General features: G+C 35.7%; 1 protein-coding gene across 1 annotated transcript in view; it reads left to right on the forward strand.

Annotated features, from left to right (window-relative positions):
- The window catches only part of PCNX1 (pecanex 1), an 84,878-nt gene that overhangs the window by 44,448 nt on the left and 12,941 nt on the right, over positions 1 to 27,489 (forward strand). The window contains exons 9-26 of the mRNA XM_070939538.1: positions 5,608 to 5,698; positions 6,101 to 6,158; positions 7,094 to 7,311; positions 7,778 to 7,931; positions 8,969 to 9,001; positions 9,898 to 10,069; positions 10,561 to 10,671; positions 11,651 to 11,742; positions 13,533 to 13,642; positions 15,878 to 15,983; positions 17,771 to 17,863; positions 19,218 to 19,368; positions 19,896 to 20,037; positions 22,628 to 22,805; positions 23,918 to 24,026; positions 24,239 to 24,368; positions 25,215 to 25,273; positions 26,676 to 26,891. Coding sequence (XP_070795639.1) covers positions 5,608 to 5,698; positions 6,101 to 6,158; positions 7,094 to 7,311; positions 7,778 to 7,931; positions 8,969 to 9,001; positions 9,898 to 10,069; positions 10,561 to 10,671; positions 11,651 to 11,742; positions 13,533 to 13,642; positions 15,878 to 15,983; positions 17,771 to 17,863; positions 19,218 to 19,368; positions 19,896 to 20,037; positions 22,628 to 22,805; positions 23,918 to 24,026; positions 24,239 to 24,368; positions 25,215 to 25,273; positions 26,676 to 26,891 — 2,223 coding nt within the window. The remainder of the gene's footprint in view (positions 1 to 5,607; positions 5,699 to 6,100; positions 6,159 to 7,093; positions 7,312 to 7,777; positions 7,932 to 8,968; positions 9,002 to 9,897; positions 10,070 to 10,560; positions 10,672 to 11,650; positions 11,743 to 13,532; positions 13,643 to 15,877; positions 15,984 to 17,770; positions 17,864 to 19,217; positions 19,369 to 19,895; positions 20,038 to 22,627; positions 22,806 to 23,917; positions 24,027 to 24,238; positions 24,369 to 25,214; positions 25,274 to 26,675; positions 26,892 to 27,489) is intronic.

Genomic DNA, 27,489 nt, shown 5'->3' on the forward strand with positions numbered 1-27,489 from the left:
TCTGTAGATAAGTTTATATACCTCTAAAATCTTTGTGTCTGATTGCTTGTGACCTTCATTTGGGAGAAACAGTGCATTATTGGGCAACTATTTTTGAATTAACATATGTCAAATGGAGTAACTTAAAGAATGCATCAAAATCTATGATCCATTACTCCGGTGCGATTAATATTTAGCCAAGTTATGGCTGCTTCAGTTCTGCCCCACTGCTGTACTACAGCAGTCTGTCATAGTCGCATGTTAGTCATTTCCAATGTTCTCTACCAACTTTCTACAAGGAAAATCAATGGGGAAGCTGGCAGGAAATCAAAAGTTGTTCCCAATCCCACTGCTTTTATACCAGTCCCTGGTCATTCTGTTTCTCTGTTTAGGTAAAGAAATATATCTGAAACAGTGACCCAGTGACTAATGATCCTAAACATTGCAATAAATCTGTCAAGGAATGGCTTGGAGGAAAAAGAAAGAAATGGAGGAACCTGCAATAACCAAGTCAAAGTCTGTATCTACTGCAAATCCCATCAAGACATTGTGGGATAATTTGAAATGGGCTGAAACCCTTCAATCACACAGGTGAAAAAAAAATCTTCATGGAAGAGTGAAAATAAATTGCAGTGGATGTCAGACACTATGAGGCAGTTATAAGAAATACCAATTTGAGGTTGTTTCTGCCAAAGGAGGCAATATCAACTACAGATACGTCACATTATCTTGGAATTTTTATCGAAAGACTTTGCAGTTGTTAAGCAGATCACCATGTGACCTGATTTTACAACCATTTCTACTCCAATTGACTGCAATTGTTAAGCAAATCATATGGTGGTTAAGTGAATTACGTGGCTGTTAAGTGAACCCATTCTCCCAAATGGGTGTTGTTTTTTTACCAAAAATCATTTTTGTGTGCAGCAATCATAACTGAAAGGATGGGTCAACAGTAACGATTTGGGGGTCCATCATAACTTAGTTCTGATTGTTAAGCAAGAACTACCTGCATTAAAACAAAGGGTGTACTTATCTTTTCCACAGAAGGAAATGATATATCTGTTATTTCTTTTTTGTTGAATAAATGATTGCAAAGTCAGTTTTAAGTAATACCATCCTTGTCTTTATATATTGTTTGGATGAATACAAACAATTATTTTGTCCACATATATTAAAAAAAGTTTTTTTTACATGGGGTATGTTTAATTTGTCATATGATTATATACATACTTTAAAGAAATCAAATAACAATGAAATAAATCTACACACTATTGAGGGAAATCTGGTTTCCACTGTTAAATTCATTCATATAAATTTATATTATATATATTTATATATTTATTGTGACTATAGGCGTGACTTATCTCACTGTATTTATGGAAGTGATAAGAAGTCATCAAGTGGACTGTCAGCCAGGTACCAGAAGTTTTCGAGTGTTTAGATATCCAAAATGTAGCAGCAACACATATTTCTATTTTCTCTCTCTGCTTTGGGGAGTAAAATTAAATTTAGATTTTTTTTTTTAATGGTGCTAGATAACAATATTCAGTAGGTAAGTCATTCACTCATGGTGTTCTGCAGAATACCATTTCTTCATCTGTGCTATTTATATCTAAATAAACCATTAGTGGGAGATCATATGGAGCTTTGGAGTGGGAGGGATTCTAAGTTTAGGATTATCTGTGTTACATTTCCAAATTGGATGATGTTCTATTGCTACAAGTTTTGAAATTTAATATAGCTTTGCCATAACTTAAATGCATAGTATTGCCGTGTTTGGAATCTAGAGAGGGATAAGTGAATTAATACTGTGAAATTGTGTTGTATAAATTGCCCTTAAATGGGGAAGTTTTGAGTAAGTATTGTATTGTAATTGCTCAGCTGGTACTCTTCTCAAAACAAAGCCAATATATTTGCCATCCTTATCAATATGAATGAATTACTGGCTTGCTAGACCAAAAAATCAGAGCCCCTCTTTGAGGGAGATGGGATACTTAGAAATATGGAAGACAGATAGGATAGATAGACAGACAGACAATAAAACATTGAGGGCCTGAGTTTGATTTTATTTTTAAAAATCTTTCACAGAATTTTGCAGCTTTTCTGTCTGGTAATCTAAATTCGATTTTTTGTCAATGTAAGCAACGAGGCAAAAAGGATTTGTATCTACAAATGGTAATTGTGTGTAATTGGTATGGGCTAAACTAGGAACTAGCTGGAAAGCTGATGTAAAGTCAGTTATATAAATTATTGTTTTTATATTTCTTTGTTCACTTAATACAGTTGTTATAACATTCTGAATTATGTTGATAGACTACATGTCCTTTCTAGCTGGTGGAATGCTTGCAATAGCATATTAGCTTGCAATTTCTAATTTAGAAACTCTATCTTGCATATATTGTAATAGCGTCAACTTTCTTAGGGTAAAATTGAAGTTCAGGAGCACTTCTGGCAGATTGACAAAAATGAACTAAAAAAATCCTGCCCTTACTGGATTGTCTTTTCATGATGCTGCTGCTCATGGTATGTTTGCAATTGAAGCTGGTAACCACTTCTATACTTTTTTTTTTACTAAACAAGTTTATGATAGATTTAAGATTTCAGCAGGCCATATGCAACTTGGAATATAAAAGAGATATCTACTTTATTAAAAAGTGTGAATTAACAAATAAAAGAAATATATATGTGTGTGTGTGTGTGTGCGCGCGCGTGTAGGTCTTTGGTTATTTGGGTTTTCTCCCACGTAAAATTGGAAGTGTCTTGGCAACGTTTCGACGAAGTCTCATTTGTCATCTTCAGGCTGGGGTTTTCGGCTTCGTGCTTCTAGGAGCAATGTGTGATCGCAGCTGTTTCTTCCTTTTAAATAGCTTGGCTGTGTTCTGATTGGGTGGAGGTGTGTTCTGAATGGTTGGGGGTTTGGCTGTGCTCTGATTGGATGGGGGGTTGGCTGTGCTCTGATTGGATGGGGGTGTGTTCTGTTTAGGTGGGGGCTTGGTTGTGCTCAGAACACAGCCAAGCTCCCACCCAATCAGTTCACACCCCCACGGGCAGTTAAAAGGAAGAAACAGCTGCGATCACACATTGCTCCTAGAAGCACGAAGCCGAAAACACCAGCCTGAAGATGACAAATGAGACTTCGTCGAAACGTCGCCAAGATACTTCCAATTTTACGCGGGAGAAAACCCGAATAACCAAAGACCTACATACAAACACCCGCGAAAACCTCAGAATATATATATATATATGTGTGTGTGTGTGTGTGTGTGTATGTATATATGTGTATATGTGTATATGTATATGTATATGTATACACACATACATACATACACACTCACATACATTGTGTGTCCATGAAAAATGAGAAAAAGGATTAAGAGTGTAATAAATAAAGATGGCTTGATATTATGGATTTGGAGTTTAGGAATATATGCAATGAAATGAAGGCCTACAATGGATTATAAATTATAACATGCCATGATCAGCATTAAAGAAATAAGTTGAATTAATTTGCTTGTATAGGCTAAATGAATTCAAAGTAAATATGTGAAGGAAGAATGGATTGGTTGAGAGGAAGGGAACTCCAAAATAAGCATCGTTGGATAGAATTCGTGAGATTCTGAGAAAGAAAGTGATAAGTTTAAAGAATTGAAAGCAATATATGAATCTATGTAAGGATGCAGTAGAAGATGAATGTGTTTTCCAAGGCTAGAAAGAATTGGAAAAATATAGCCAATGTTACATTTGTGGAGTAATTTTATTCTACTTTATTTTTCTTTTCTTTTTTTTAGTCTTATATCTTTAATTTTTTGGCTTACAATTTATTACACTTTTTGTGGATTTTGCATTTCTTGAACAGGAAGAACCTGATAGCCATGCATGTTTGTATATAATTGTTCTGTATTGAAATCAAACTATGGTGACCAATGGATTTCTTCTGAAAAGAGGTTTAATGGAGACTATGACTCCTTCAATTCCCTATTTCAAGCAAAGAAATATAAAGAGTGGAGGATTTTTGTTCTTCTACATTTTTCTATTTTATTATTTTTTTAATTTCATTGTGTCATTGTTTAGTAACAATTTAGTAATCGTAGAATTCAACTCTATTGAGCTGCAGAGTTTTATCTCCCTCTGCTGATAAAAAGCAAGCACTGCTAATTCTTTAAATCTGTGGTTTAATGGATTTGATTTGGTTCAGCAGATAGAAGAATAACTGAAACAAGGAAATCACCAGAATGAATATGACACAAGGTCTTTTTAGGGGTTGGTTAGATCTTAAAAGCTAAAATGCAGAAATATAATGTATTGTGTCCCTTAAAAAACAGTCACAAAAATGTGTGATTTTCACTAGCTTTAATCAGATTTTTGAGTGATGCAGTGATCTTGGGCCTTTACAATTCACCCTTTAAAATCCCTCAAAATCCTCATATTTAAAAAGAAAAAGAAAAAAGAACAGAGTTCAAAAACATTACCCTTATCAACATTGGGGATCATTTGAGAACACTCCAACTCCCAGAATTGCATGCATCAAAAAGGTGTACACTTTGCATTTTCTCTATGGCATATAATAATTAAAAAATTCTAGTGTGTGATATTTTTATACCACGCACGCACGTACACATACACACACACACACACCAGGGGTGGGTTCCACTTATCTTTGCTACCGGTTCACAACGGGAGAATGCATGCACGCGTACATCACTTCTGCACATAGACAGAAACTTCTGCGCATGCGCAGAGCATCCGTGATGATGTCCGGGTGGGTGGGCGGAGCCTCCCACCGCTGTTACTACCGGTTCGCAAGATCCGGACCGAACCAGCAGCAACTCACTACTGAAACACATAGAGTTAGCAGATATAAAGATTTAGTCCATTTTATTTACAGTAGGTAGGAATTTAGAATCAAGCATTTTTCTTTACATCTTTCCTTTATTCCTTTATTAGGAATATCTGAGTTAGGAACCATTTAGTAATTGTTTTTATCAGTAGCTAATAATCATGGGTTGCTAATATATAGTTTTAATGGAAGTAGGTTTTCCATGTTTTCATCAAGTAGTAGAGTTATCATGACAGCAAATTACATAGATTGACATAATTTCAAAGAATCACTTCCTTATATCTGTTTTAAGCATATTACCAATTAATTTCACTGAATGGTCTCACATTCAGATATTATACAAGAGAAATTCTTTTCCCTCTCTTGTTTGTTTAATTATTTAATTATTTTTCTGCAAATACATAAATTCAATTTATGAGCTTTCTCTTACAGGAAAGGTAGTCTTACTGCTGTAGAAATTGGTAAACCAAATAAGGTGAAATTTTTTAACAAAAAATCTCATTGTAAGTTTTTTAATTGTCTTGATGTTATGTTTTTAAGGTTTGTGGTAACAAACTAAACCATACAAGGATGATAAAAAATGGGTATATAAATTAGCCAGCTTCATAAGTGGCCATGTGTTTTAATCTCTAATACTGATTACAATATCTTTTGAGCGATCTTACTTATAAAATCATTTCTTATTCATGATTTTTAAATTGGTGTGTATGTTTGTAAATAACTAGATGTTTGTTGCTACAGTGTTCAAAGATTTCATAATATTTAATCTATATTGACTTTCTCTTCAATAGGTAAGTTCAGTTCCACACTCTATGAGACAGGGGGATGTGATATGTCGCTTGTGAATTTTGAGCCAGCTGCAAGAAGAACATCTAACATCTGGTGTGTTTTTGAAAGTAGTTGCTGTAGTTTATGCAGTAATACCAATTTATTTATAAATGGATAATATTTGTAGGATTGCGTTTTGATACTAAAAGCAAATGTTTTAGATTTATATTGTATAATATCAGGGTTTATGTATTGAATCAGATACTTATGATTGAATAATAATTGGGAACAACACACCAATATTATTGTTATATGTGTGCATGCATCAGAAAGAAAGAAAATCCTAGCCTATGGCTTAAATAGACATTCTGCCAAAGTCAAACATTAGCTTCAATATTATGTGTATGTTTGTGTGTATGAGCATATTGGGGTAATGTTCTATTTTCTAAAACAGAAAACTGAATTGAATTGGAAATCAGACTAAGGTATCCAACTAAACTTGTCTTCTTGTTTCAGTGATACGGATTCTCATGTATCAAGTTCTACCTCAGTTCGTTTTTATCCACATGATTTAGTAAGTTTTTTTGCATTTGCTTCTATTTATCACAAATTATATTTAATTTTATATTCTACACTTAGCTGGTCCAATTAAATTCAGGCTAACCACCTGAAATTTATGGTTCAGGTGTTCAGCAGCTGGACATTAGGTAGTCCTCAATTTATGAGCACAACTGAGCCCAACATTTCTGTTGCTAAGTGAAATATTTGTCCCATTTTATGACCTTTCTTACCACATTTCTTAAATGAATCACTGCAGTTGTTAAGTTAGACATAGTTGTTAAATGAATCCGGCTTTCCCATTGACTTTGCTTGTCAGAAGGTGGCAAAAAGTGATCACATGACCATGGGACACTGCAACCCACAAATATGAGTCAGTTGCCAAGCAGCTGAATTTTGATTGCATGACGTGGGGATGCTACAATGGCTGTAAGTATGACAAGCAGTCATATGTCACTTTTTTCAGTGCCATTGTATCTTTGAAAGTCACTAACTGAACTGTTGCAAGTCAAGGACTACCTATACAGCTGCGGATCATTAGAATGATTAGAATGCATTAATATATTGGGGCTAATATGTATCAATGCCTTATTGATATCCAATCCAATCCATATACCTTGTTGAGCAGTCCTAGTCTCATCCTTTGATGTAGCATTAAATATCCCTATAGCTTGGTGTGCAGGTATCTGTATTTCCTTGTTGGAGACAATTAGCCAATCCAGTTATCCTGTGGCATACCCATAGTGTTTTTGAGCAAATGTTCATTAGCAAAAGTCATTCAGATAACTCTTCCAGAGATAGCTCTCTCCCCAGTGCTTGTAGAGGCTTATAAAGATGGTGGGCAATCAAGTAGTCATCACTTAGCAGGATCTCTCTCATAATATTTATATTCTTTCAAAATAGGACTGAAGAAGTTAAATATGAAAGCAAATCTTATTAACGTTATTGTAGCTTTCCCTCCCTCAGATCAGACTGAACAGACTGTTGACCATAGATACTGATCTTCTGGAGCATCAAGACATGGACCTAAGTCCTGATTTGCAGGACCATCTACAACCACAAGAGGAGTCATCGCAAAAAGTGAAACACTATTATCGCTTTTGGATCTTACCCAAAGTCTGGATTGGTATCAATTTTGATAGATTGACTCTTTTGGCTTTGTTTGACAGGTAAGTCCTTACATAGAATGTGTTTAGGTTATTAGTCCGTTTGAAAAGAAATCTAAAGATTCTAGAACTATCAAAGCATTAAGGAGTAAAATTGCCAAATAATAGTTTACTGAGACCCAAGCAAGACCAGCAATAACAAAATATTTACTATTAATTAGAAAAAAAAAACCCTAGAAAACAAAGAGGAAGTGGTAATCTCTTCTTGTTAAAATTTGGACTGCCGGATGATTTGATTAAATGATGGATTGAATGAGGATCTGTTTTGGATCTATTTAATAAAATAGATTGTTCACTTGAATTCAAGTGAAAACGTGGTTGATTATAACTAAAATGTATTTCAAAACCAAAAACAAGCAAATATGTCTTCTGAATATGGATAACAATAGTTATTTGATTTGTTCTGCTTTCTTGCATTCTTTGTTCCTGTTGTAGCATTTCACTAACATATACATCTCTTTGTCCATAGGAATCGTGAAATCTTGGAAAATGTATTAGCTGTCATTCTAGCTATCCAAGTGGCTTTCCTAGGTTCTGTACTCCTTATAGAAGGCTTCTTCAAGGACATCTGGGTCTTCCAATTTTGTTTAGTGATTGCCAGTTGCCAGTACTCTTTGCTGAAGGTAATGTTTTATCCTCACTATTGTGTAGTTTTAAATTATTAAAGTTGTCTACCATGTGAGTTTTGTATTTTCAAAAGATGTCCCTGTTTTATAACTTATTTTTGAATAAAGACATTAAAAGAACACCTTGAAGGGGAGAGCGGAATAATGATTCCCAAAATGCGAACAAATCTTTTCAGTCTTCATATTCCTCTCAGTTCCTTTTTTTAAAATATACCAGTGAAGAAGATTGAAATAAATTAATTTTGCCTTTAAGTGTAAACCAGCCATAGCTCAGGAGTTTGCATAAACTATGGTTTGTAGAACAAGTGTGGATTTCAAAATATATTTTATTGGATTGGATTGGATTGGATTGAGTTGAATTGGATTCAGTTCTGGCTTGTTCTTATAATCGTGATTAAGAAGCCACTAATACTCTTTTTGAGATGTCACAGGAAATATTAATGTACGTGGATGCAGTACCTTGTGAGACAGGCAATGATTAACACTTGGGAATATTATTCATTCTGTAATTATTATTTTTTTAAGTGAGATTCATAAAAGTTTCAATCTTACAAATCGTTAAAAACCGCATTGGGTAATATTTTTAAAAAGAAATATCCACAAGTTTTCTGAATAATTCAAAAACTCACTCACAATTTGAGATACTTGGATTGTCCCAAATGAGGCTATTGCATGATTGTGGATTTGGATTTTTTTTTCCAAGGAGCAACACAGTTTTTCTTTCTGTGGTAACCCACAAAGAAAAACAGTGTGTTCTTCCTATTGTTGATTAGGCTTTTTTTGTGTGTTATTCATATACATGTACACTGTGTTTATTTTCTGTTGCAACTAGACATATGTAAACTTTGATAGATTTTTTAGATCCTGTTTGCTCTGGATAATAGTTGACAAATATTTTTTCACAGGTGAAAAATGCTGTCCTGATAGTTTAATGTGTCCAGGGAAGTCATTTTAAATACCATTTGTTCAGATTATTATCTTATGAGGTACCAAACCAACAATAACATTTTTCTGCTATCTTTGCACTTTTTCAGAGCGTTCAGCCAGATTCTTCATCACCTCGACATGTAAGTTTTCCCATCTGGTCTAATAAATCAAAAAATGCTGCATCTATTGCTGTTGTTTCAACAAAACAACAAAAATATTGCCATTAAGGAGAAATTGTATTTTAAAACCATTGTTGGTTTAAAAAAAAATCTGTACAGTATATGATATGCCTACAAATGGCCAGTATACAGTTCAAAATGTATTAATTAAATGTATTAATTAAATCCACTAAAAATGAAGGTAATTTTCTAAATCACGGGTGTCAAACTTGATCATGTCACATGATAGAATAGAATAGAATTTTTTATTGGTCAAGTGTGATTGGACACACAAGGAATTTGGTGCATATGCTCTCAGTTTGATGTAATGCTAGGTGACTTATTGTAACTTTTTTGCCTTTGCAGAGCTGGGGTGGGCATGGCCTGCATGTGATGCATCCGACCCATGGGCTGCCAGTTTGACACCCCTGTTCTAAATAGAAAATTTTGGGAGTGTTAACCACAGAAACTAGAAAAACAATACACATACGCAGCAATATTTATTTTAACGATGCCTGATAGGAATTCAATAAAATCACAAAAGAGTAAAGGCAATTTCTATTATTTTAGTAGAAGCTGCAAAAAAAATAATCTAATGATAGCAGAAAATAAACTGTTGTTTAGAACTGAAAATCAATATTACTAGAATCTTTGTTAGTTGCTTGGAATATAAAGCTGATGCAATTGATAAATAATTATAATAATGTTGTTGTGCAATGTCTTATGTGGGGGGGAACCCTATTCCTTTGTGTAGAAAAAGGCATAAGCTCTGTGTTCAATGGAACTAGCATGCGAAATGAAGTTTCAGAACTGATTTTTAAAGAAAGGAGTAGTTATGATTTACAACTTAAGTTGCAGTACTCAAAATTGTATTCCAGGGTCATAACCGAATCATAGCCTACAGCAGGCCCGTTTACTTCTGTATATGCTGCAGTCTCATTTGGCTATTGGACTATGGCAGCAAGAGCACTTTTACTGCACGGTTCCAACTATATGGAATGGCTTTCACAAATCCAATATTGCTGCTTTCAGCAAGGGACTTGATAATGGGTGAGTGATTTTTCTATTTGGTGCATTTAGGTAAGGGCTGGAAAACCTGTAACCTTCCAGATGCTATTGAACCAAAATTGCAGCCATCCCAGGTAGCAACATCTAGAGGTTGCTAGGTTCTCCCCTCCCTGATGTACGTTCTGATTGCTTACTGTGTCATCTTTGCGCTGTTGAACCTAATTATTCTATTTTAGACTCTCCCTCTCTGTCTTTCTCTTAAATAAGATGAAATGTTTTGATACACCAGTTCCAAGAAGATCCCAGAACAAAGAGTTTAAGTGAATATACAGGATTTAGATTCTAGAAAATATAATCAAGACATAGGGAAAATAACAAAACAGGTAGTCCTTTTTAAGTGACCATCTTCTTTAGCGACTGTTCACAGTTATGACAATGTTGGAAAAGTACCTTTACAATGTGGTACAAATGTGGAAAATCAGTCAGCAATTCTTCATGTACTTATTGCTTTTTATCATTTTTGTCTCCTATAGTGTTTATATTATGCTTCCCTATAGTATTCTTCATTGGTCTTCTGCCTCAGGTGAACACATTTGTGATGTACCTCTGTGAACAATTAGATATTCATGTCTTTGGAGGCAATGGTGAGTAAAAATCATTTTATTTCATGAAATATAATCAGTAAAAAACTTTTCAGTGGGTTTCTAAAAAATAATTTGACTGTTTAGGCAAACTGTCAGTTTTCAGTGTGCCATAATTTAGCCTTTTCAGATTATAGGTTGTCTTTGACTTACAACCACAATTGGAAATGGAATTTCCATTGCTAACCAATAGGCTCATAATGTGGGATGTCACATGCTTAGTGCGGCAATCCTGGCAATTCCCCTTGTCACAGTTAAGTATATTTTAGCAGTTGTTAGCTGAGCACCCACCCCATCCGAGCCATTCTAGCCTTGGTCCCTCCCACTCGCAAACCTTAGAAAGGTAAGCAACTCCACTCCCACCTGTCTGTATCCCTAGAAGATCTCTGCCCTTTTGACTGCTCTGCACCATGTCTTGCAAGGTGTGGTTCCCGGGTTGCTTGCCATGCTCCTGGAAGCCACAGCCATCCCAGGCCCAGCCACAGTCACCCTTGCCATCCTGCATTCTGAGACCCCTGATGCCCAGTGAATCTTTGCAGTTGTTAATGTTAAATGAATTTGGCTTCCCCATTGACTTTGCTTGTTGAAAGGTTGCAAAAGATGATCCTGTGATCCCGGAACACAGCAACTGTCATAAATATGAGTCAGTTATCAAGCATCTGAATTTTGATCACTTGACCATGGGGATGCTGTAATGGTTATAAGTGCGAAAAATAGTTTTAATGCTGTTGTAACTTTGAATGGTCACTAAATGAACTGTTGTAAGTCGAGGACTACCTCTATATTATTTGAAAAGTAATAATAATTTATATTTGATAAACTAAGAAGGTGTGAAAAAATATTTCCTGAAAGTTGAATTCATTAAAAAAATTTATACACAAAGGCACACCTAAAATAAACTTCAAAATAATAAATGCTTAATTTTTACATCAAGATTCATTTTACTCATTTTTTAATTCTTTATTGTTGTATTATTATCTAGCCACGACAAGCCTCATTGCAGCACTCTACAGTTTTATCTGTAGTATTGTGGCTGTAGCGTTATTATATGGATTGTGTTATGGGGCCCTAAAGGTGAGTAGTACCACCAGTGCTATATTTTTATATAGTACAGTTAGATTTAAAATTGTTACATTCTGTTTTTAAACCCTGCTACTGCAGGGTTCGAATCTCGCCAAGGCTCAAGGTTGACTCAGCCTTCCATCCTTTCTAAGGTAGGTGAAATGAGGACCCAGTTTGTGGGGGCAATAAGCTGACTTTGTATAAATATACAAAAGGATGAAGGCTATTGCTGAGCACATTGTAAGCCGCCCTGAGTCTTCGGAGAAGGGCGGCATATAAATCAAATTAAAATAAAATAAAAATAAATAAAAAATGCAGATAAATGCATAAATGCAGTTATCACTTGATTTCATGGGTTTATAACATCCTTTTTTTGTACAATACAGAAAGCCAGGGGTTTTCCAATAAAACTAATTTGAAATAGCTTCAAGGTGCAGACAAAAATCTCACATCTTTATATAAGAAAATATATTTTGAATATTTGTTAATATTAGGTCTAATGTCATTAGTGTTGTTACAGTATTATTACAGTATTATTATTTTATAATACTGTAATACAAAGAACTAAAACACTATAAAGAAAAAATACAATAATGGTTTATAGTGAGAAAAAGATCTTTCTCTCTTTTTCTCAATGCATATTGTGATTATTGCAATAAATTAAACCTAGCCAAAAAGAAGGGAAAAAATCTACATAGAGAATTAATTTAGCCTTTAAGCTGCTAGATTCTTAATGTGTTTAATTGATTAATAATTTAATTAATTTAAAATTCTAAATTTTACATTCTTAAGCTTAAGAATTTGGACCATATGGAAATACACTGCTTCATTCTCCTTTTTTATAACATGAAAAAAATTTCAAAAATAGCAGATTCATATCCTAATTTTAACAGGAGATTCATACAGCAGATGTATACACATGGCTACATGGGTCTCCAGATTTAGAGAAAATGCTTGTTGAATATAAATTGCTGAAAAGCAGAAGTTGTGGTCATTTACTATCCTTACACCCTGTATATATGACTCCTAGTGACTGACCATACATGTGATTTTTGAAAAGGTTCATTTGCCTTTGTCCTGATTTTGCTTTAATTTGGAAGAGCATAATCTGTATGTGACTTAAACACTGAGATTTGCTACTTCCAAAGTTCTCAATTATTTTTCCCAAGGAATTATAAAGCTTCCAAATGCTTTTTGATCTTTATATTGAGTAGTGAGTGCCTTGTTTCAGAGCTCTCAGTTGGTATTCTATTCTGAATAACTGGAGTTGGATTATTTTATTATTACATTTCATTAACCCAAAGATGCTTTTTCCAAAAGGCAACTGGACTTCTTGGTTTTTGCTTTGAAAACATTTTGCTTCTTATCCAAGAAGCTTCAAGTTTCAATTCAATTGTATAGAATGTGAAGGATGTGTGTTTTTGTTTTATTTTTATAGTTTTCTTATGTATGATGTACACTGAAGATGGCATTTAATTTCGTTGTACGAGGTGCAATGACAATAAAGTAAACTAAAAAAACTAAAACTAAAGAAACCTAAAACTTTAGTTCCCCACCAGTTAGAACTGAAGAAGCTTCTAGGACGTGAAGCGAAACATTTTCAAAGGAAAAAAAAACCCGAGAAAGTCCAGTTTTAAAAAAATCCCCAAATCAAATAATCTTGTGGTTTACCAACTATGGCTATGCAATTGATATTATTCATTTTTTAATGCAGACTTTCTAAAAAATTTAAAATAAAAATGATCTTTTATACTATAACTTGACTTAATTATTCTGATAAAGGAATACATATTTGTCTACAGGATTCTTGGGATGGTCAACATATTCCAGTGCTTTTTTCAGTATTCTGTGGTACCTTAGTGGCAATTTCCTATCATCTCAGCCGACAAAGTAGTGATCCTTCTGTCCTTTTGTAAGTGATGTCTTCCTGTTCCAATATTACATTAATTTTGTTCCTCAAATTGAGAAATATTAGAAGAAATTATCTTTTTAAAATCCTAATTTTGCTTCTATGAGTAAGTCACCTTAACTCACTTGAAATTAGTAGTAAATAGATATAGGATTGGAATTGCAGCTCTTTGCTGCATTGAAATTTCTTTGCTGCCAGGTTATTCTGATTACTGCCATAGACTGTGATGATTCTGAAGCATTTGTATATATCTGGATTCAATAATCTTTTCTGTCCATTAGCCCATTGCCTCTTTCTGTGGTAAGAGGTGATTCTCCATCACTTGTTCAGAGATTCTGAAGTAAAATGTTTCATTCACTTGTGCAGGAAGACTAGAGGACCCAAATAACACACACACACACACACACACACACACACACACACAGAGAGAGAGAGAGAGAGAGAGAGAGAGAGAGAGAGCTGCCCAGCAGCCCTGTTTGGGGTCACCAGGTCCCTCTAAAGAAGAGCCAGGGGAGGTCTTGCAGGGCCACTGTGAGGAGTCTTCAGCATCTGTCAGATAAGTCTTTCAGTTTCACTCAGAACTGGATTCTAGTTGGGCAGATCTTGGAGATTAGCAATTGATTCAAGGCTGAACTGCAATCAAGGATAATAATGTAAATCAAAACAGTCTCTGAAAAAGAAACTCTGCCTGAGTGGTTTTGCTTTCAAAAGGAGCATGCAGAAGAGTAGTCAAAATCCAGTCCAAATTTCAGGGAGCCAAGTCAGGCCAGTCCAAGAATTACAAGTAGAATCCACATGAATATCACATAAGAGCCAGAGATCAGATACTTGTTTCCAATGAAGGGACATCAGTTAAGGCTGCCTTTTAAATCAGTCTTCAACTAGTGGCCTTCAATTATGAAGACCTCTCCCTCTGTTTGGCAAGAAGCCTCACAGGGCATTGTTGTTTTGCTCTGTGCACGAAGCCCAATGGCTTCGGGGTTGTGCCTCATCATCTGACTGCTCCAGCTCTCCAGGTTGTGCCTGATCAGCCTCAAGTCATTCTTAAATTGGTGGCTTCTGAGCTGACCATTCCACAAATTCAGTTGGAGTAACTTTATCATAGTCAGAATCTAAATTTTAAATCATGACCCTAACAAGATGGAATGGCTCTGAGACTTTAGCCGTCCATGATCTGGTGATTTGTCATCTTTGACCTGGATGGGGTTGCACTCCCCAGATTGACTTGGTGTGCAGTTGGGAGGTCTTTCAGGATTCATAGCTCTTTTAGCCTTATGTAAGACATTAAGATCAGGCATTTTACCAAAGTGCTGGGATAGGATTTTACTGTTATTAGGCACAACCAACCGACCCACTTTTGAAGAGTCCAATTAATTGTGTTATTGCTCATGCCTATACACAGGAATTTTCTCAGACTAACAGTTTGCACCTGGGTGAGACTAGATAAAGTTCAATGGCATTCAAGAAGGGGTTGGACTTTGCCCTCTTGTGCCCACATAGAGATTGTAGACTAAGTCTCTCCTTGGCTCGACCCGTCCCTCTCCTAAAACTGTATCGAGAGATAGTTTGGAATATGGGCAACTGGAGGTTGCCATGGGGTATCCTAAGGAGATGATTAAGGCACAGATTTTTTTGTTTACTGCTTTACAGTTTTTATGATTATCTTCTGTCATAAAACAATCTTTCATAACTTGGTTTTACTGTTGTTGTGAGCCACCTAGGGTTACTTAAGATGGGCAGTGATATAAATCTTCTAAATAAATAAATTTAAGTCACACTCAGAGCTTTGTAGGAATTATTTGCATAAGAACAGTCAGCTAAAAATTACAGAGTACTTTAAATTACTTACAGATTGTTTCAAATATTGAACTGAAACATTTCTGATGATATCCAAAAGATAAATGTGTAGTAGTTAAATGGTTACATTCATTTACATTTTCAAATTTCAGCTGTTTCAATGAAACCACGAATGATTGGCACCTTGCTGTAGAGGATATACAGAAGCAATTTATAACATTTTATCACGTGAGCTACAGCACTGTAAAAATATCCAGACAGTGGGGATACCAAAGAGTGATAGAGCTCTTTTGATAGATACCATTTGTTTTATTTTTTTTTTAAAAAAAGGCTCATTTTCCTTTAAACTGGAAGGGATGTTTTAGATTTGCTTACAATACAGTAATGAATAATGCAGTTCTTTTCTGTAAAGACTTTGTTTAAAACAAGTATTTACTTTAGCTCTTTAGTGCAATCAAAGCTTTTTCCTACTTCAGAAGATAAAAATCCAGAAGATCCATTATCTGAAGTCAAAGACCCCTTACCTGAAAAGCTTAGAAACTCAGTGGTAAGTTGTAACATAGTTCAAATTACTAATGATTCTCACAAGTTTGCTATTATGAATACTAAATATTGAGCTAAATAGTTGACATATTTCTGGAATATTTAGGAATAATCACCATCTTAGTCGTAGTCTAATACTTATAGGTGTTTCAGTGTTGTATACAGTTATATTTCCAGTAATATGAACAATGCTACTGTCTGCTATAAATAAGCCAAATCTGTAGTATAAGACTAGAGAAAGATTAATAGATTTCATGAACAGGGGAAACTTCCAGAACTATTAATACTGATCATTGCTCATCTGGAATTTGTGGGAGATACAATCTAGAACATTAGAACGCAGTGGCTCATGCCGGGTTGGAGGTTAGCAACATCTGCATTCAAGATCCAAGTACTGCTGCATAGTGGGGTGAGCTCCTGTCATTTGCTCCACTCCTTGATGGGAACATGAAAGGAGCCACCCCAGGCAGTGGTGATGTCACCGACTACTCCTTTCAACCCGGGAGTGCCTTAAACAGTGCTTCCGACTCAAATGGGACGGGAGTCCATAACATTTGGAGAACATCCCAATGTGCAGATTCCATGTCTACAATTCTATGAAAAGAGTATTTGATTATTTCAGAATATCTAAATATTTGCATACCCTGTTTCCCTGAAAATAAGACCCTGTCTTATATTTTTTTTGAACTCTGAAATAAGCGCTTGGCCTTATTGCCATGTGCTCAAAAGCCCAATTGGGCTTATTATCAGGGGATGTCTTATTTTGGGGAAAACAGGGTATTTTTGCCACTAAATCAGAATTGGAACTTTTTAGGCTTATGTGTGTTATTATATTTACATTATATTTATTATATTAAATCAAACAATACATTCTGCTGTAAGAACTTTGTACCATTAGTCAAATGTGGAGCTGGATTGGGGATGCTTTGCTTGTTCAGGACCTGAATGACTTGCCAGTTTTGAAGGAAGCAAGAATTTTGACCCTCTTAGTGAATTCTACAGGGAAATATTAGGTCATCTATCTGCCAGCTAAAATTGAAGTAAGGCACAAGTAGATCATACAAAAAGCCAATGATTCCAAATATACAAAGAAATCTACACAATAATGGAGGAAGAACAAACTCAGTGTCAAAGTGCTGACCTAAATCTCATTGAAGTATTACGTGGGGCCTGAAGTAAGCAAGTAATGCAAGAAAACCCACAAATGCCATTTAGTGGAAGCCATTCACCATGGAGGAATGAGTCAGAATACCTGTGTATTAATATGAGAAGCTAATCACTAGTTTCAGAGAACATTTGGTTGCAGTGATTATAACTAAACATGATGAAAACAATTAATGAATCTAAAAATAATTACTTTTTCACATGGACATCATCATCATCATCATCATCATTATTATTATTATTATTAGTAGTAGTAGTAGTAGTAGTAGTATTGCTATGATAATACTCTGTGCCAAAGACAGACAGACAGACAGACAGACAGACAGACAGACAGATACACACACAATTCAGGTGTTTAAATGATTTGTTCAGACTATGCTAAGATTTATGATACTCTGTTCTAACAATTGTTTGTACAGCTTGGCAAGTCATCTGGTACCTGGACTAAAATTCCACAAATATGTCAATAAAAACTGTGGGAGGGGAATAGGTTTTGAGTCTATAAATATTAATTGCAACACTATATTCTGAAACCCTCTTCAAAATAACCATGTGAGTAATAAAAATGTGGAAATTTTATAGAACCTTCTTGATATGCAGATGCATTGTCTTTTTCTTTTTTTCTAGAATGAACGTTTGCAGTCTGATCTTGTTGTTTGTGTAGTCATTGGTGTACTTTATTTTGCAATCCATGTCAGCACAGGGTTCACAGTATTGCAGGTAAGATTTATTTCTGCTGCCCACTTAAAAAATCATGATACACATTTCTTTTATAAATCTTTCTTGGATATTTTTGGATTGCTTAACCACATAGAAAACTTCTTTGTCATATCACATTGATTCTATGTATGCCTCTCTTTTTTTTCTTGCATTAAGTGCTCGAGGGTTTATTCCAGCTAGTCCCCATTACTATCTTAAGAATTTTAAGTAAGATGGGAAGGATATGAGGTAGCCTGTAATTAGAAAATTCTCTCATTTCTCCATGTTCCTGCTTGTACAACTTTTTCAAGAGCAGACTGATGTGTCTGGTATATGAGTAAATATGGAAACTTGGGATGCTAAAAACCATGATGTACTGAAGCTGTGTTGTCTGAACAGACCAGAATCTCATTTTTGTTTGTTTTTGTTTTGTCTGATACACATGCCATAAAATGCAAATACTAAAAGGACTATAGCAAGAAAGTTAGTAAACATATCAGTGGGTGGCGACTAAATGATAAACTTCCAGCAAATTCAGTGGTTAAGGAGTTGGAGAAGAATCTAGATTTTAATCATATTCATTCAGAGAAGCTCATTTTAGGATACCCATATTTTCTCAAAGGATAGGTGAGAAAATATAGAAGGAGTGCTCCAATCCTGGACAAAAACCAAAATTTAATTCTAATAATAATATGCAGTGTAATATTCTGCATTTAAAGTATAGCATTTAAAGGGAAAATACAGAATTCTATTGCCATTTTTCTTCAGTTGGTATCATATTCCCATAAACTGATATACATTTAATCAAGGGAAGCAACTAGGATCCAATAAGGGACTACTTCAGAGGTGGGTTTCAGCAGGTTCTGACCAGTTCTGGAGAACCGGTAGCGGATATTTTGAGTAGTTCAGAGAACCAGTAGTAAAAATTCTGACTGGCCCCGCCCCCATCTATTCCCTGCCTCCCAAGTCCCAGCTGATCGGGAGGAAATGGGGATTTTGCAGTAACCTTCCCCTGGATTGAGGAGGGAATGGAGATTTTACAGTATCCTTCCCCTGGAGTGGGGTGGGAATGGAAATTTTATAGTATCCTGCCCCTGCCACGCCCACCAAGCCATGCCATATCCAAGCCACGCCCATAGAACCGTAGTAAAAAAATTTGAAACCCACCATTGGACTGCTTCATGTGTTTCTGATGTTTTTGATATGCTCTGACATACAATGTTAGTTGGTAAGATTAAGCAGAGAAGAAGATAGCTTTTTAATCAGAGCTGTTATTTACAATGAAATAAAGTAAATAAAGTAACACAATTCTGAAAGGGATGGTTATTATATTTACCTGATTTTGAGATTTTTTTTTCTTAAAATTTTCTTTTAGCCTGTTTTAAGTTACGTTTTGTATGCATTGGTGGGATTAATAGGATTTATGACCCATTATGTGCTGCCTCAGCTCCGAAAACAGCTCCCATGGCACTGTTTTTCTCATCCATTGCTGAAAACCAAGGAATACTATCAGTTTGAAGTCCGCAGTAAGTAGCACAATTTGCAGTAGATTAACTAAATACAGTATTGGTTGCATTATCACTGAATATGTTGAGTTTTTCTAATTAAGCTGCATTTATTAAAAATTCTATGTATAGTTAAATTACATGAGCCGTGGTGGCACAGTGGTTAGAGTGCAGTACTGCAGGCTACTTCTGCTGACTGCAGGTTGCCTGCAATTTGGCAGTTCAAATCTTACCAGGCTCAAGGTTGACTCAGCCTTCCATCCTTCTGAGGTGGATAAAATGAGGACCCAAATTATTGGGGGAAATAAGCTGACTCTGTAAGCCACTTAGAGAGGGCTGTAAAGCACTGTAAAGCGGTATATTAGTGTAAGTGCTATTGTTATGTGCTAGTTTTTTCTTTTTGCCATAGAAACCTTATTCCTCTATCTATAAAGAAAGACAGTGCAGCTATTTTAGGGATGTTCCGTTAGAGGTATTAGAGTTGAGTTTGATATTCTATGCATACTCCAGAAATTCTTGATTTCATAATGTACTCTTTGACTTCTTAGATGCCGCACATGTTATGTGGTTTGAGAAAGCTCATATATGGCTTCTTTTTGTGGAGAAGAATATAATCTATCCCTTGGTAGTCCTCAATGAGCTCAGCAGCAGTGCAAAGGCTATTGCTAGTCCAAAGAGATTAGATACAGAGTAAGTAGAAAAAGGCATGCATCATTATTTTACTTTTGTTTTAATTATGATTAGCATTTTGAAAAAAGGTGTCTGTTTGGGAGCTTTGTTGCTATTTTCACTTCCCCATTTTATAACCTTTCATCATCCTCAGCACTAGGAATGCTTTAGTGTCTCTCATGCAACTGTAGAATAAGAAGGTCTCATTCAAGCCATTGAGTTCAAACTCCTGCTCAGTACAGAAATTCAAGTTAAAGTTAATGGCAGACAGTTACTTCTTCTAGAGCAGAGGTGTCAACCTCGATTTCGATTGAGGGCTGCATCAGAGTTGTGTTTGACCTTGGGGGGCTGGTGTGGGCGTGGCTGGTGTGGGCGTGGCCAGCTCGATGTCACTTGTGTCGGGGGTGCCTGTGGAGGCCCGAGCGCTCTGCCAGCGAAAATGGGTTCCCGAGCTCCATTTTCGGCTGCGACGGCTTCCTGTGACCCTCTACCAGGAAAAATGGAGCTCAGGAAGGCTGAGCTCCGTTTTCACTGGCTGTGGCACCACGGACCTGTCCTTTGCTGCTTCCAGGATGGCTCTGCGGGACAGATCTATGCACCACATGAGCCGAGGTGGCGCAGTGGTTAGAGTGCAGTACTGCAGCTACTTCAGCTGACTGCTAGTTCAGCAGATCAGCGGATCAAATCTCACCGGCTCAAGGTTGACTCAGCCTTCCATCCTTCCGAGGTAGGTAAAATGAGAACCCAGATTGTTGGGGGCAGTATGCTATTTAGTATATTGTCTTTGTTGTAAGCCGCCCAGAGTCCTCGGAGAGTGGGCAGCATAGAAATACGAAAAATAAATAAATAAATAAATAAATAAATAAATAAATAATAAATAAATAAATAAATAAATAAATAAATAAATAAATAAATAAATAAATAAATAGTCCGGATCCAGTCCCCGGGACTGTTCTAGATCCAGTCCCCTGTTCTAGAGAAAGGGCACTTACAACTTCCCTTGCTAATATTTTTCCATGGTAAAAGTTCTTTTACTGTTAGGAAGGAAAGCTTGAATCTCTCATTAATTTTTCCTTGCCTAAATCTCTACAAACTGCCACACAAACTCTCCACCTATCTTTTCTCAGGTTTAAGTTACTTGATTCATGAAGTTCTCCTTTCCAACACCCTGTGCCTGAGATTCCAAACCTTTACTTTCTCTGCCTTCTGAAAACTACCATATTATTGGGACATATCAGATTAATATTTGCATGAACGAATACTACCTTTTATTTTGTCCAAGACAAATGGAATGTCATAAAAATCATATAAAAAGAATCAGAACCCTATCCATTTGATTGTCTATCTATCATCAAGGTGACTCCAAATCCATAAGCGAATAGGGCCAAATCTGGTGTGAAAGGAGAACTTGGGCTGGATCTAGTCTGCAGCTACCTCCATAGATAATCCTTTGGTCTAATCTAGCAGAGCTTTTCATATGATGACAGGATCTTGAGGCCTTTTACCATCTTTTTACCTAATCTACTTTATTAACTGAATATTGGCATATAATGGGAAAAGGAGGTTCCTATATATCCGTGATGGCGAACTTATGGCATGCATGCCGGAAGTGGCACACAGAACCCGGAAGAGCCGTTGCCCATTGCTCTTCCGGGTTCTGGCACGCCGGCCAGTTGGTTTTCACACACATGGGAATGCCGGAAACCAGAAGAGCAGCTGCCCATGTGTGCGCCGGGTGGCTGCTCTTCCGGATTCCACCTGGTCTTCCGGCTTTGGGCGCGCATGCACGTGCGAAAACCAGCTGGCTGGTGTGTATGTTTGTGCCGGAAACCGGAAGAGCAGCTGCCCGGTGTGTGCATGCGTGCCGGGTGGCTGCTCTTCCGGTTTCTGGCACACACACGTGTTCATGCGCTCCCATTTTGGCACTCAGTGCCGAAAAGGTTCACCAACACTGCTATATATCATTTTAAGAAAGGAGAAAATGCATGCAATGTAGGTGGGAGTAAAGTTTATGACTTCAATTAAATGAGTTGGTATGAAGGCATAAGCTGAATGAATATTCCACTTATCCAAGACACAAAGTGATCTGTTGCACTGCAATATCTTTCATCTGTATTTATTAATTTAGTCTATATTTATTTATTTATTTTCTTTCTACTTTTAAAAAAACATGCAATTTAGGTATTTTTTAGGTAAGATTAAGACTTTACATAACCATAGATACATGGGTATCCACCGAGGGACAAGTGACAAAATTGAAGTTGCAGTGCAAATTGTGCCTGTTAACAGATTAGCCTATATTGTTGCAAAGGAAATAGAAAAGGATGGAGCTGGCATTCTGCTGTTAGATACACATTTTGCCATCTTAGTGTCATCATGATCAGTTACAAAACTGGAATGTAGACATATGCTGAGAACCCAGACAAGATCCTGCGAGTTAGGAAATCTAATAAAAAGGAATTTTAGAAAATAAGTTCACTGAGTATAATCAACAAACTGATCAGGTAGAGGGGAGTGAGGCAAGAAGAAACTAATGGGAGTTTCTAAAGGGAAAACTAAGGGAATTCCTTGGCTTCAGGTTTCATCTGAAATTGTATTTTTCTCATTGCAGACTTGGTGCTTTAATGATTACTATAGCTGGTATGAAGTTGCTGCGCTCATCTTTTAGCAATCCAACCTACCAGTATGTCACTATCATTTTTACAGTGCTTTTCTTTACGTTTGATTACAATCGATTCTCTGAGACCATGCTGCTAGACTTGTTCTTCATGTCCATACTCTTCAGCAAGGTAAAGTCAAATACAGCATCGCCATTCTAGTCCATATTGTTACAAGCAACTGGCAGAACCTGGCTTAGTGTGAACACCTCAACATCTGCCAGAGCAAAGGGGGAAAGGGCTTTTTATGTAGCAGAGCTGTCTTCTTGCTCAATGAACTTTTATAAAGCTCAAGCAGACCTTTTTAACACAGATCTAGTTCATATATATTAAACTCTTATTTATTTAGCCATGGTTCACTGAATAAACTACAGCTGGCTGATTTTGAGCAATGTATGAAGCCATAAATTATGATTTATAAAATATAATGGCTGTGTTCATACAAACTACTAAGCTGAAACCAGCGTTTATAGGTGAGCAAGTCATGTGAGCACAACCTGTAATCTTCTTCAAGTATTCTTTTATTGTTTCCTGTAGGTGGTTTAGTATGATGTATGCCTTGTTACTAGCTGAGAGACCATTTAGGTTTCTGTACATTTGTTAATAATAAACAGATAAACAAGAATTGTTATGGTACAAAGTATAAAGGTATGAGTTTTGGTCAATGTTGACTAATCTCAGAAAGCTAACTAAAATTGTACATATTAGACACGTAAAGTAAATTTGGATAATTGGACAAATTTGGAGATTTAACAGGATATCTTAGGGTGGTAGTCAAAAACTGAGAATTTGAGAAAAAAATATCCCAGAGGAAGCCAACATAAACTACCGAGAAAATGGTTTGTTGAGAAGAAAACTACATGGGCACGTCCATGTACAGTAGACTCCAGAAGTGATGATTGTCTCTACTTTTTAAATTTTTCTAATCTTATAATGTAAAATAAATCTTGCAATGTCATGGTATTTTTCCCCTCAATTTTAAAAGGGAACCTAGAAAAATTCCACTTCACTTTTGTTCTTGACAGTGGTCTTTAATCAGTTCAACAGGGCATGCTTACATACAAACATGGGATGCGGTGGATAGGTCTCTGTGGCTCCCTGAAATCGAGTTCCCTTAAGCCTTAATGGAGACATTATTTTGCACATGCTTTAAGAGGATTAAATCCATGCATGATTATGCTTCTGTATTGCTACTCCTGCTGGTGCTTATGTTTCTAAATATTTTCTTCTGATTTCTTTTTTAGCTCTGGGAACTTTTTTATAAACTGAGGTTTGTGTACACTTATATTGCTCCTTGGCAAATCACATGGGGATCTGCTTTCCATGCTTTTGCCCAACCATTTGCTGTGCCCCGTATCCTTTTGAAATTCAAACTTATTTTAATTTGATCTCCTGAAATTTAAATCTAGGAGAGAAAATATACAGTAAGTGATTACGAAAAGCAAAGGTGAATTTACATGCTCAGTGTTGTAAGAAAAAATAATAGGGGACAAATATACTGCTTCATTCTATCCTGCTAATAAGCGGGTAACAATTATGACATCCTTAACTTTATTGTCCGGTAGATTCTGCAATGCTGTTTGTCCAGGCAATCGTGTCTGCCTTTTTCTCTACCCCATTGAACCCTTTTTTGGGAAGTGCAATATTTATCACTTCTTATGTCAGACCCGTCAAGTTCTGGGAGAGAGATTACAAGTAGGTGTTACTGAAATCATACAAGGCTTTCATGTATTGTATATTTGTAATGTGTTGAAAAATAGGATATTTCTTCATGAAGTTGTTGGATTGGTTGACTCTAGAATTTAAAATAAACTTCTTAATCTCAAAGGCACAAATAACGTTTCTTTTCTTGATACTGACTATTCTGAATATATTAACTTTTTAAGAAAAAAATGAAACTACAGAGCTTCAGATATTTCCATTTAACAAATACCTTTTTAAATGAGTAAAAAAGATTTGAGTTTAACAGTGCAGGAGAATAATGCACCTGCTTTTTTCCGGTCAGACATTCTCATTTTGATGTTTTTCTAGCACGTCTTGCCAGAATTTAACGAACTATTATTCACTATGTTTCTCCTGATTTTAGTAATGTTTTGATTTCTTTATTGTAAGGCCCTCCTAAAATGGTTTTTTGTAAACTTTAGCTTTCTGGTTGCCACAAAATTCATGAAAGTATCATTCTGAACTTTGAAAAACAGACAGGATCTGTTTTCACATCCAGAAAACATATCTGGCTCAGCTTCTCTTATCAGAAAACAAATAACTGGAACTAGCACTGTTCACTGCCCTGTTTTCAGTTCTGTAAGAGGAATGGTGTAGCAAGGAATCAAATATTTTGGAAAATCACCAGTTGGGGATTAGCTTGTATATTAGCTTCTATAGAAGGTTCTCTCTTACTTATTTTAAGATAAGGCATGTAAAAATGAGTCTCTGTCTGGAGGGTAGAATGGTAGGAAAAGAGATAGAGTAAGTACCCTGTGGTGCTTCATTTCAAAGCATTTCAGGAGTACAAGTAACACTACTTTTTTGTCTTCATTTCAGCACAAAACGAGTGGATCACTCAAACACAAGACTGGCTTCTCAGCTTGACAGAAACCCAGGTAATATTGATGAAAGTAGGCAGGTGAGCTGTTGAGTGGATTGTGCAATGGCTCAATTCAGTCCATACCTTTTTTTGAATGGAAACCAAAATTAACCCGATGAAAGACGATATTTTGCATCTTTTAAGGGGGTGGGGAAGAGCACTTTCTAATAGATAAGTACATTGTGTATGTGCAACAGTATTTACCTGCTTAGGATTCTGTCTTTGAGAAGGGTATTATGGAGGATAAATCTTAATAGGATTTTTTTGTTTAATTGTTAGCAATTTACTTGAAATTGATTTGCAACAAATAGAGTTCAATCTTAGATACCATGTTCCTTAATCATTCAAATATCTTGCTTGTTTTATTGATTTTATCTATATTCTTTTATCAGTTGTCTTCTTAAATGATGTGATACATACTACAGGTAGTCCTCGACTTACAACAGTTCATTTAGTAACTTACAAAGTTACGACACTGAAAAAGATGACATGACCGTTTTTCACACTTACGATCGTTGCAAAATTCAGATACTTGACAACTGACTCATATTTATGATGGTTGCAGTGTCCCAGGGTCATGTGATCTCCTTTTGCGACCTTCTGACAACAAAATCAATGGGGAAGCCAGATTCATTTAACAACAGAAATTTAGGGCTCAATTGTGGTAGTAAGTCAAGGACTACCTGTATTCATCTAATAGATGAATTCAACTAATAGATGAAAATCTTTTTCTCTAGTTAACCATATTTTTCTAAAGTGCAACTTCAAAGTTATAACTAATATTTCCTATTTCTGTATCATCTGAATAAATGTAGAGTCTTTCTTTTATGTTTTTTTCCTGTTTTTTCAGGAAAAAAACCCAAACTTCTGCTGCTGTCCTTATGAATATTTCTCTTTTCACAATCCCTATTTAAGCTACCAGATATATTCTAGCAACTTGTCCTCTTATCTGGATTCCTCTTTTCAAAAAAAGTATATCCAAAGATAGAAAACTATCTGTAAAACAATAACTAATTAATCTTAACCAGGGGCAAAGTTTAATCCTGTATGCTAGGCGCTAAAGAGTGCAAATCTTTTATTTGTAGTTCGGCTATCTCTGTATTGTACTATTGTAGAAAAAATGGAGAAGAAAGTACTGTGGATACTATCTTGAGTTCCTGGAGATGGTTCAACATCTGATCTCTCTCACTTTTGGGGTGCCCCAGCTAAGAATTTACCTTGATGCCAAGAGAACTACATATATTAATGTTTCTACAGTGAAAATAATATGACTAAAAGTCAAGAGTTGAGTCAGCTATAAGCTCTTAAAGTGATCATCTATCCCAGTCTGTTGTAATATCTTGAGATGATTTTTCAGTAGAATTATAAAAATAAATTTATGTTTTTAGTATATTGTATTATGTTTCTCCTCCATGTAGGTTCTGATGACAATAACTTGAATTCAATCTTCTATGAACATTTAACTCGCTCCCTTCAGCACAGCCTGTGTGGAGACTTACTCTTGGGGCGATGGGGAAATTACAGTACTGGAGATTGCTTTATTCTTGCTTCCGACTACCTCAATGCACTTGTACACCTTATAGAGATTGGCAATGGCTTAGTCACCTTCCAACTGAGAGGGCTTGAATTCAGAGGTAAAATCTATGTGAATGCACTTTTCTTTTTTTTTTTTAAATTTGATTTTATTATAACATATAGTGATACAATCGGTACATTTTCGGTTCATTGGTGCAGTTATATACATATATACATCTACATACATTATTGCTTGTCTTTTGTTGATATTGTTTCTTGAAGCTAGATTTAATTTCAAACACTTAAAAATAATAGTGCTCAACTCCCTAAGACTAAATCTAATACTATTCATATAGATTTTGTTAATTAGTTAAAATTTAATCTCTATTACCTTCTTTATTTCTTTCCCCCATCCATTCGTACCACATGTCCCACACGCTATAAAATTCTGAATCTTCTCTGTCATTAATTTCTGAAGTCAATTTGTTCATTTCGGCGCACTCCAATATTTTTCCAATCTATGTGAATGCACTTTTCATTAATCTTCCCATACTACTTTCTGCTTCAAACATTGTAACATGCAAATTTAGTCCATTGGATTAATAAATATTTTAGATCGAGATGCTCTGAGTCTGAATAAAATTAATAGAGCTGAACGAAGTTCATTTTATAACCTCACTTAATCTTTTCTTTCTTCACATACTTCAACAAAAATTC

The sequence above is a fragment of the Pituophis catenifer genome, unplaced genomic scaffold (assembly GCF_029215685.1).
Source record: "Pituophis catenifer annectens isolate HBS135680 unplaced genomic scaffold, rPitCat1.0.hap2 SCAF_1, whole genome shotgun sequence".
Taxonomy (NCBI): domain Eukaryota; kingdom Metazoa; phylum Chordata; class Lepidosauria; order Squamata; family Colubridae; genus Pituophis; species Pituophis catenifer.